Source organism: Lygodium microphyllum, chromosome 8 (genome assembly GCF_053477565.2).
Source record: "Lygodium microphyllum isolate KBCC chromosome 8, Lygodium_microphyllum_v1.1.10, whole genome shotgun sequence".
Lineage (NCBI taxonomy): Eukaryota > Viridiplantae > Streptophyta > Polypodiopsida > Schizaeales > Lygodiaceae > Lygodium > Lygodium microphyllum.
Genome location: NC_141142.1, coordinates 53,315,490 through 53,327,383, shown reverse-complemented (window position 1 = coordinate 53,327,383; position 11,894 = coordinate 53,315,490). Strand labels below are relative to the sequence as shown.

Below are 11,894 nucleotides of genomic sequence, written 5' to 3'. Positions count from 1 at the left end.
ACCAAAATAGAGCCTCTCTTGACAATCACACCATTGAACAGACATTAGCATATACTGACTTTTGAGAAAACTTTTCTTTTTTTTTTGGGTGGTGGGCGGTGGTGGGGTGTGGTAACAGGGGTGGGGGTAGAGAGAGAGAGAGAGAGAGAGAGAGAGAGAGAGAGAGAGAGAGAGGCTAGGACCACCAGTCAGAGGTGTTTGAACACAATCCTGCTTTAGCAGGTTCCAACAACTTGATTTATATCATTATTAATAAAAGAATTTTAGTCTGTCCTTTAATTGTAGCTGAAATAAAGCTGGCGACATGAATCTTGGAAATAAACTGCTGCACAAGTCTGCAATCAGCTCCCCCTACCTTTATCTAACTTTGTATGCATGTGGCAGGGAACAGCAGTGCTTCCACGCAGACTGTTGCATAAGGGGGGTATAAAGAAACGGTGCTCTTGTCCAAGATGAGAGGCACCCAAAAGAGGGAATTTTTCAACTCTCTGGTGGTCAACAAAAAATGTACAAGCATAAAGATGCCTTGTAAGTACGTCCCGGATGGTGCAGTACCTGCAACCTCAGTGAACCTCAAGTCTTCTTGATGCGCTGATTAGTACCTGATCTGAGGCACTGAACATTCCAGCAACTAGGACAAGGTTCTTAGAATTATGATGAAGCTGACCGGTACCGCTTCTTTACTTGACCATAGATGATCACCCCAGATACTGTCATTGTGTAACCAAGCATACCTGTTACAGAAACAGGATTTCGGAACAACAGAATCGAAACAACAACAGCGACAGCTCCCTTAGCATTCCCAAGGACCTGCATACATTTTGAATAAGGCAAAAGAGCAGAAGTACAACTAAGTCAAATTGAATCAATGCAAAGATCATGCATTCATTAAAAACTATTAAAGCTTGTGATGCAGTGAGAAAGGCACTTGTGTGAATGAGATAGAGTGTGCACATGTGTGTAATCAATCGATCATCAAGAACACTCTTTCTCCATTTGACATTTCCTGACTGAAAGGAGTGCTTTTTCTTTGGTGGTCCCACATAAGACTTGGATAATACTTCCACAATCAAACACATTAAGGATCAGCCTGTGGTTATTAACAATACACAGGTGACAGGAATAATTCAAAAACTGTAAGGGGGCCGAAAGCAGACATTGGTCAAAAACATTTAATGGGCCACTTGCTGTTGCCAAGCCTTAAAAGGCATTCCTCCTTTCAATTCATGTCATCGGAAGTGTAGTGGATGAAAATGGCAGAACTTTTGTGTTTTCCTTGTACATACCTTTGGCATGCATATATGACAAAATTTGGAGTTTGATGAAAGGCTTTGTGAGGCCCTTTGGGTCCACACCAATGCACATAATAGGCTACAGGACTAGGAGTTGTAAAACATTTTTCACTTCCAACGTACCAAATTACCACAGCTAAGTTGAATAAATGCTGCTGCCTCCCTCATGGATAAAGACTTCAAAAATCATCTCCCACATACATTCAAATTGCCAAAATGATGGAATCAAAAATATCTCAAGATTACAGCCTACCAAAGTCCCCCCACAAAATGATTCTTCACACAAAGATACATAACTTTAATGGCAAATGAAAGTCAAATTCTGCTTGCTAGTTAGGAATGGCATAAAAAGCAATGGTCATCCTAAGTTGGGATGGCCTCCTATATGGATAAATGCCCAAAGCTGGTATGAGTGGAAAATGGTCTACGAAGAGTTGCTTCCAAGCAAAATGTGACATTTCTCAATTTTCTATGAGTTACCATATCGAACCCACTTACGAATCAACTATCTGCTGGATTTAATGCACATTTTTCAGAATGTTAGCAGCTTGTTGTGGGACCATATCAAAGGAAAGAGCGGCACTCTAAGGAAAAGGATGGACTTGAAAGAGATAGGTAAGACATCTTGTGGAGGAAGTGGAGATTGCATGACCGATCCATAACCGATGGATAATCTTTTTGGAGCACTTCAAGAATACCCTAACAGCCTTTGTGCACTAATGTCATAGGTCCTTCACGTAGAGACCCATTCAACTAGAAGGAGCACATTGACATGACTTATCCCATAGTCGACTTCTAATATGCACCTCGACTTTTCATCCTTTTCTTCTACCAATGCACCTGGTGGCCAAAGCAAAGGAAAAGCATGTGTGAATCGTAAACCCTAAACCCTTCTTCAAGCACTAGTAAGACAATACCGCATCAATTATAACTAAACTTCCCCTTTGTGAAGAAAGTGACCACACTGTATACACACCTGTACTAATGGTCTATAGTTGTATAAACTAAAGACTAGGTGGACTGTATCCACCAATACCTTTAATATTTACATTAAGTATCCTGCTGTCATTGTGTAAGATGAATTCCCATCATCAGTATGAGAGAAAATTAGTACGTACTCGAGTTAGACAAAAAGTATGACCTAATTTCAACCTAACAATGCAGTTGAACAGATGAAATAATGCTATCTTAAGGCAATATATAGCTTAATTACTTTAAAGGCATCCAGAATTGCAAATAGCTTGAAATACAGCCACATCAAAGAAAAGAAAATGTGCCCATCTATCTAAACAGTTATTCGTGCTAACCTGGAGAGTTAGAGGACTTGTATGCTTGGTCACCAAAAAGTTGGTCAAGTTCACAAAGTACGCCGTTGCTGAATTGACAAGGAGGTAAAATACAATTCGTGAATCTTCCCTAGCCAGGGCAATAAGAATACCCACCACATTGGGCTCCATAAGCAGTGTTGCTGGAAGTAAGACGACAACAGCAATTGGCGCCATGTATAGAAGCAAATTCATAGAATTCAGCTGTTCCCTATTTTCAGATAAACAACAAAGTAGCTTAAAGCACTTTTGACTTTGCAGACATGCAGAAATAACCAAAAATAGTGGGTGTATTAGAGGCAAGAACATTATGTATACCCTTCTGAGGACAGCAGTATCCCCTGCAAAACTGTCTTTAATGCACGAGCAGCAGTGGCACCAATACACATGAGAAAACCATAAAGATGGAAGCTAGGCTCACCCTGTATGAGACACAAAACTTTAATAAGAACACATTGTCACTGTAATTAAAAGGCTCAAAACAATGTTTAGATTAAAAGAACTGCCAGTCTACTTTTAAATTTGATCCAATTTGTTTTCCTTTCAGATATAAACATATCAATATAGAATAGTGCATTAACACTGGCCACTGATGAGGGGTCATGGATATCAAAGATCCACACAGTGGGTTTAAAAAAATAAAGTGCATACATCTACCTGCATGGGCTGAAGGCAACCATGACTGGACCTCAAGCATTCTAGGGTCACACTCCACACAAAAAGTATTTAACACCTTGGGCCATCTGCTAGAACCACTAGAACAAACAATTACACATCGATAAGATGCAAAAGCATGAAACTATGTTCAATGTTATATATGTTGAGAATAGCAAATGATGGTTGGTATGTATGCCCAGAGGCTGGATGTGTGTCCAAAAGAGGCTTGCCCATAAGTGGCTTTGTATGAGAGATAACAAAGATATATGCTCTAGAAGCGCTAGGAAGAGATGTCCAAAATCCCATAAGCACAGTGAGGAAGAATGGTACTATCTAGAAACTATATAACCATGTGCTTGACACTCATTTCAAATAGTAATGGAACTATCAATTTAAGTCATTGTCAGTGTCATTGTCTATCTTACACAAGAATGTCTTTATGAGTCCAAGCTTCCATCTTGGAACCTAATTCACTTGTGTAACAGTTAGTCTATCTAAGTCCATGTCATCATGAGTAGTGTCTTCATCTTTCATCCACCATAGCTAAATCTTGCTCTAAATCCGTGTTTCTCAACATGGTATCAGAGCCATGGCTGAGCTAGGTAGCTAGTGGTGTGTTTTCTTCTTCCTTGCAAGCTCTATAATCTTTCAGCCTATTTCTATTCCAATCTCTCAAGCTATTCAACATCCATTGGTGTGTATGAGATAAAGGAGCTTCAAGAAGGAGGTGTTGCGGTGCAGCCATTGAAGGCTAGTTCACGGTTCATGTTGGTGTGCCCTTGAGATTAGCTAAGGGCCTGCTTGTACTCTGTAAGCAAGGGGGTTGCTTGTCCAAAGAAACAAGGGGTCTACTTTCTGGTTCTGAGATAGAAAGAGAAGAGAAGAAGAAGTGGATGAAGCAGCAAGTCATTTGCTACTGCTTCAACTTGACAAATCTGGTTCTTCACAATAGCAAATCTAAGAGCCATTGCTCATAGAAGCCACAACTAACAAAGAAGATTGTGAAGCAAGTTTCAAGTCAGAGAGAAGAGAGAAGAGAGAAGAGAGAAGAGAGAAGAGAGCCTTGAAGATCTATACCTCATAGCCTATTGTCACAACAAGAGAAAGGAATGAGTTGTGGGTTGAATAGAAGAAGAACTCAAACTCTAATTCTGCCCATCAGATCTGGTGTTTGCCCTCTTACTCGTGAAGGTTGTACAATCTCAACTGCGAGTCACAAATCTGTGAAGGACTATGGAGCCTACTGAAGCCTCATAGGGAAGCCCTTATCACAATCAACGCCAGCAGATCTGTCGTGAACCACAACAACACATTCAAAGAAGCTACGCCTGCAATCCGTTATTTGTTTCTTTTAATCCTTATCCTAAGGTTTACAAAATTAAAAAAGCCTCTTTTCCTTAACCCCTTTCACACCTATTCACACCCTCTCTATCAAACCTCTTTCCACACTAAACCAGTTTGATAAAACCCATTCACACCTTCACTTTCACACTTCAAGACTGAAATTTGTTTGCATTGAAAAAGGCCTAATATTCTACTCATAATCTTGATCTCAAAAGTGAGTTTATGCTTCACTGATTAAAATCCTTATAAATCTCTAGTTTATTGTAAAGGAATTAGACACTGCCATTGAGCAAGATTGCCAATCGGTAAGACCTTCCCGCACTTGAAATGATTTGGTTGCACCATGTGCAAATGTCCAAAGTCATGTCAAGCCAAAGCAATGTACCAATTTATATCCATCACAAAGGCCTTAAACAAGAAGATTGTATCAAGAAGATTAAAGCAAAAAGAGGAGAACCACGCGTCAACAAAGCGACTAGAGCACAAGATAATGAGAAAAGACCAAGAACACCAAAGACAACAACATGAAGGAGTCAAGAAAGATCAAAGACACCAAGAAGATGGAGGACATCACCAAAAGAAGCCAAAGAAGCACACAGAAGAAGATAAAGAAATTTTCCCTACTGACAACAAAGAATTTTTCCCATAGTGGATCTTTATTTCTCGCAGTGGATCTTGTTTTCCCATAGTGGATCTTTATTTTCCATAGTGGATCTTGCTTCCCATACTAGATGTAAAAGCCCTTACCAAAGATGTAAAGTTTCAAGCCTTAACTTGACTAGGTTGCCAAAGAGCTAGTCTCCTAAGCCATGTCATCATGTAGGGGGGGTAAAAGCTAGCAAGGCTAGAGACTCATCATTTGAGGGGGGGTGTTGAGAATAGCAAATGATGATTGGTATTTATGCCCATAGAGGTTGGATGTGTACCCAAAAGAGGCTTGCCAAGCTTCCATCTTGGAATCTAATTCACTTGTGTAACAATTAGTCTATCTAAGTCCATGTCATCATAAGTAGTGTCTTCATCTTTCATCCACCATAGCTAAATCTTGCTCTAGATCCGTGTTTCTCAATAATATACAACATGAAAGTTTGTAATGTGTCTCTTTCCAAAGAAGTCTAATTTAGTCTACAAGCTTAGGATATTATGTGTTTTGTTTAATTAAATTTATTACAATTATCTAGACAGAATATCTCATTAGATCTGAATGGTCACAAGTATGGTGGATAACGTCCACATATATGACCTAATTAGACCCTTGTGGCAAGATTTTGAAAATATCATTGCATGATCATGAAATTTTGAACTTTGTTCAATGTGTATATCATGAGGACATGTATTTTTGAAACCTCACTTAACATGTGGATTAATTTTTAATCACATGATTAAGAAAATGTTGCACATGTGACATGCAACTAGGGTTAGAGTAAATTTACGAGCCTGGAACCCAAGAAAATCATGGGATGTCAAAGGCAAAAGTTGCTATAAGTTATGTTGCACAGGTACTTAGTGGTATCTAGTGTCAATTCTTGGCCCTGGTCATTCATTTGGCCATAAGTGTCAATTGGTGACACTAGAGATGTGGCATTTAATGGTACCTAACGCCGATCTAATGATCAAAGATGGTACGGAGAGACTCGAGATGAAAGATACCTAGCCAATTTAATTATTGGCCAATCAGATTATTTTTCTAGGCACCGAAGTAATTATTAGATTAATTTTTAGTAATTAAAGGCTGAAAATTAATATTTAATAATGGATAATGGTGGAAAAACCATTTGGAAAGGCTGCCACTTGGCAAACTTGCCCATACATGCTAATAAAAGGCAGAAGAAGAGGGAATACGAGATCATTCTTGCTGTAGCAAATGTGGGAGAGCTATGAGCAACCATGGCTAGCCTATTTTCAATCATTGCAACCAGTCACGATTGAGTTTTGAGGAGGCAATTGATAATTCGGACCCTCCACAGCTAGGCAATTGTATCCAGCTTTCTCTCTCATCTCCCAACCATTTCATAGCCTTGCTCAAAAGATCTCACCGTTTGGACCCTTGGAGGCTGAGAAATTGTAAATTTCTTTGCTGTAAACCCTAATTTACAGCAGAAATTAGGGTTTAGCAGCAACCTCGGGAAGCATGCCAAATATTGGATGCTCCATGACTTGGATTTTTCAAGGCTGAAGGTAAATTTCAACTAAATTCAGGTCAAGGACTAGCCAGCCATTGAATTTGGGGCATTTCCATCGTCTATAAAGTGGGTGAAGGCCAATTAAGTGCCCGAATCAAGGGCCAAATTAGATTGAAGACTTACTGGTCACTTTGGACAGCAAGGGGAGTTTGGATTGCGAAGGGAATCGAGAGAATCCCACTGTATATCAACTTCTTCTTCAATAAAGCTAAAGAAATACCGAAAGGGGCACCAATTTTCGGGCCAATCGAGTGTGCATTGTCCAAGATCAGTAGGTAAATTTGTATTTTCAGATTTGCATTTATTGTTTGCTGCTGTAATTAAGTTGTAATCAGGGGTTTACCACCCATCCTCAGAAGGAAGGCTGGTTTCAATGTATGACATATATCTTTCCAAAGAAGTCTCAAAAAGAGCTTCTTGCATTGTCTTGTACAAGTATCTAAAAAACGCCTCCATATCCATATTAAGAGGTCCTCAAGTTTTTTAGGATCCTTAGTTTTAGGTGGCCCTTAAATTATCAAGAGCCTGGGATTGCTTTATAAAATAGGGATGATGGAACTAAGCACATATATAACTTGATTAGGCCCTTGTGGCAAGAACTCAAGCAGATCAATGTCAAGCTAGAACAAAAAAGAATAATGCATCTTTCAAACAAGTCTCGAAATGAGCTTCTTATGTCTCATGTAAGCACTCTTAAAAGAGCTTCCATAAACATATTGAGGGATCCCCAAAACTTTTAGGATCCCTAAACTATATGCAATCCCTAAATTCTTTAGGGGCTCATATTGCTCTAATAAAATAGGAATGATGGACTACACACATTTAACCCAACTAAGTTTTCCAATATTTGTTCTCTCTAATCTTGATAGGTTAACCCAAGAAGGAAAGCATTAAATAACAATCTCAAGAGGTAGGACCCTTGTCGTTTACACTCCCAAAGTGTCCATCCACTAGTCCTACTACGCAATGTCACATGGCTGCATACACATCTTTTGCAGCTTTTTTTCCACTCTAGTCTACTTTTCTCATCATGTAAACAGTTTTCATGTAGTTTCCTCACTATGATCTACTAGACAGCAGCTGAAGATCGCCTCAAAACTGGTTATAACTATGTTGCTCATCATCTTCATTGTAAAATCCCTCTGCTGTTCACATGCTCCACTAGTCCCATGTAATAATGTGGCTGGACACGCGCCTTTTGCAACTTCTTTACACCCAAGCTACTTTGCCTCACCACAAAGTTTTCTCCCTCACATTTTTCATGGAGTTTGCTTGCTATAATCTACCACATGGCACCTAAAGATAGCCTCAAAACTGGTAACCACTTTCAGCATCATCCACCCCTTCATCAGCAAATCCCTCAACTCTCCACACTTCTCACTATGTTTTTCTTCATTTTCCAGATCAGATGGCATGTATCAATTTCAATACTTCCGTTGCATCTCTCTCAACTTCTCTCTTCTCATTGAGGATCAAGTAGAAACCAAAATTCAAAAATTAAAACAGGGCTGACACTCAAAAGGAAAGACCCCCAATTTATGTAAGGGGCTCAGACCCATTGATAGAGACTTTGACACAATGGTACAAAAAGGCTACTAGTGAGATAGCATTTCATCTGTCTAGCATTGCCAAGTGTAAGCAAGCATTACTGAGCTGTGTAGTTTTTTGGAATTGAGGCTGTTTTCTATCTGAAGGGCTTGCAAAGATGACCTTGGTCATGAGAACAAAGACTAAAGCTCGAAATGCTGGTATGTTTTGCACTTGCCGGGAATTTTGAGTTAGATCTTGGATCCATGGACCCCATGAATGTGATCAAGGTGGACCTTTCGCACCCTCACTATGTCCCATGTCTCTATTATCCAGATCCGTCCATTTGACATCAAGTTAATATGTATGACTTAAGATGTCATGCAAGAATGTTGCTAGTAGTTATTTGCTAGGTTTCTTACACATACTTGTAATACACTTCTGGTTCCTTTGGGTCTACCGTGGTCAGAGAGAACTCTATTCAAGGACTTTGGCATGTTTAAATCCATTTTGCCATATGAAGCCAAAAGGACTTGAGAGGTGTTAAAAACCAGGCCTCCTATAACATCTCTACACATAAGTCAACTTGCTTTCTTAAATGGCCCTCGAATGGATGGCTCCGACCAATATCCTTGCCTAATTAGAGTTTGGTCAAGTTTCTGATCAATGCTACTTATATAAAAACACCATTCTATTCTCCCTCTACTCTAGTTCATTCAAGTCTCTCCATTGCTAAATTTTCCTTCTTGTGCATAAGTGTTACACATCTCACATACAAATGGAGCAAGTACAATCCCGCTAGTCCTAAATAAGCGAGGATTTATTCCAGGCCTTGAAAGAATGGACATATCAACTCTAGGTAGAAGCTTATTATTGGGTTGTGAATTGAAGACAAAACAACCTCTATTTAATCTTGTCGTGTGAATTGCTTGAAAAAGCTTATGATCATATGTCAATCATCATAGGTTCTATTATGCAATTGTGCAAAATCCTTCAAAAGAAAGCCCTGAAGATGCCAAAGGCTGTCATACCCCTCATACCCCTCCCACTTGAAATGGCACAGTAAACAACTAGGAGCAAGCCAACTTTCTAGCGATTTGGGATCTGGAAATTTCTCCGCATTCCGGCTTGAAGCCTTGAACAAATGGAACTCGTCTTTCTTCAATCTGGCACTCAAAAAAATTATTAAAAATCTAGAACCACTATGAAAGTCTGTCTTTTGAGAAGATTTACATTTTGGTCTTCCATGGTCACTTAAAATTGTCGGATCCACGTCTTTCTCTTCGGTCGGGCTTTTAATTTCATGTTAAGCACTCCTTGAGTAGTCTGCTGCTTTCAATCATGAGCTGCATGCCTAGAACCATGCTCATATATGCTATCAAGCTTCAAATGATAGTAAATCTATTGAGCTTTCTTGCATCATTGACAACTCTGCTTGCCATCTGCACTAGTGAGTTATTAGTCTAGAAACATGCCTATGTATACAAAATTAAAAAGATCAGGACATCTATCAAGATTTTTTTGTCACTTGGGAAAATCTGCCAGTACAGACCCTGACAATTGCAAGACAGACGATGCCTAAAGCAAGAATATGAAATGAACTGCAAGCTGTCAATCTGTATCCTCTAATCAGTCATACTGAGCACTATAGGAGGTTGAGCTCACAAGTGAAGCGACAAATATAACAGAACATAACAGGGTACATTCATATCACATTGATCTGGTATAAATTCCAAGACAAGTCGGGACAAGGTTGCATCCATCCTATGCAATCCTGCAATAGTAAGTAAAAGATGGTAGTTGCATCCTTGATTGTGACATCAACTGCAAAGGCCATAAGAAATAATAAATTTGGGGTCAAAAAGCACGTGCATGACGGCAGCGAATTGCTAATTTTACTAGTATTTGTTGATCTCATGCTCATGATGAACATATGTAAATCAGAAGGACAGGGATCACATAACACTAGCAATTACAATCAGCATGCATGAAATTGAATGGACAGAGATCACATACAATTACAAACAGCATATATGAAATTGAAGGAAAGAGCACACATTGACATACCCCACTGGCAATGACAACACCAGCCACAACAGGCACCAATGTTGCATAAGTCAGCCAAGCTTCTCTCTTCAAAGTCATCAAATAGGCAAACAGCGCCGTGAAAAACGGCGTCGTGGCACCAACAGCCTGATTGAACGACACCGGCAAGTAGCGCAATGAGATGTTACCGCTCACAACAGAGGCGCAGAAGATGATGCTAAGTGCCGTGATCTTCCAGAACTGCGCACGCGTGCGAATGGTCTGCATCGGGACGACCTTCATCCAGGCAATGGCGACATAGCTGAGGAGGGCGCAGGCAGCCATGTGGCACATGGTGAGGAAGATTGGGTACTTGAAGCCATAGTTGGAGAGGAGATACTTGTTAAGGAGGAGGACGCCGATGTTGGACGAGTACCAGGCAGCGATGAGGCTGCCGGTGAACAATTTGTTGGAGGCGCCGTTGCCAGGGGAGGGCTGCTGGAGGGTGTGAAGGGGCAGCAGGGAACCATTGCTGGCCGTTTTCTTGTCCTTGGGGTGCAGCAGCAGGGAGCCCGCCATGATCTAGGGTTTGATCAGGGATTGCGTTTCATGAATTCAATCGGGGACGCACAGAGAGAGAGAGAGAGAGAGAGAGAGAGAGAGAGAGAGAGTTCAGGTCAAAGCCACGACAAGAAAATGTCGTAACTCCATCTCTCTCTCCTCGCCTCAGCTCTTGCATTTATATGAGGGTGGCGTGCTGGGACCTTGGGGTCCGGTCGGATAAAAATGCAAGAACAAGTCTCAACACCTAGTCACCTACGTCAAGCATGCCGGTGTCATGCGAGTGTCCCTCTATGCGTAGGTCGATCCACTTCAACTCGCATTACCAGTTAAGAGCCCTGCCATGCGCATGTCCATTGACCTGCATGTTGCAGGCAGGAAGTCCAAGCCTCATGGGCATGCACAAGTCTGGAGTTTGCAGCAGTTGCCACTACTAGCAAGCATGACGGCATTTGGAAGGGGAACAAAACACAGTGGGAGGAGAGAGAAAATGCATTCCGGGTAAGAGGAATAATGAACTACCAATGTCTACTCCGCACATTAGCATGGGTCCCTCTAGGTTAATAGAACAAACCTTGGTACCTTTTATTTTCGTATCTACTCAATCAACTAGCCACATTTCCTCTTTTTTGCAAAAATCAAGTCAATTAGCAAATCCACTGTCCATAAATTGGCCTTTATGAACTCGCGCAAGTCAATTTGACTTGTAGGTGATCTTGGCTCTAAACAATGGTTCCAAGCCTCGTAGGGGAAGAGAGAAAGATAGGATTGTGTGACAAAGAGAGATTCATGATTGGCACTATGGCTTGAGGTTATTAACACAACTTTGGTGTCTATTTGCATGTGTCCTTGCACAACACTTTCAATGTTCAAGGATTTCAACAAGTTCCATTTCGTGCTAATAATCATGTGAGTTTTTTGGTTCTCTTTTTAGCCATCCATATGCTTTTGCTTATTGGATATATATATATAATGAGGGA

General features: G+C 40.5%; 1 protein-coding gene across 1 annotated transcript; it reads right to left on the bottom strand.

Annotated features, from left to right (window-relative positions):
* Positions 1-649: 649 nt before the first annotated feature.
* LOC148032287 (putative sugar phosphate/phosphate translocator At3g11320) lies at positions 650-11,101 on the bottom strand. The gene is made up of 4 exons (XM_087682927.1): positions 10,396-11,101; positions 2,936-3,039; positions 2,600-2,828; positions 650-810 (listed from the first exon to the last, which is right to left on the bottom strand). Exons 1-4 carry the CDS (start codon positions 10,930-10,932, stop codon positions 652-654), a joined length of 1,029 nt encoding a protein of 342 aa, XP_087539053.1. The 5' UTR covers positions 10,933-11,101; the 3' UTR covers positions 650-651.
* Between the last annotated feature and the right edge of the window lie 793 nt (positions 11,102-11,894).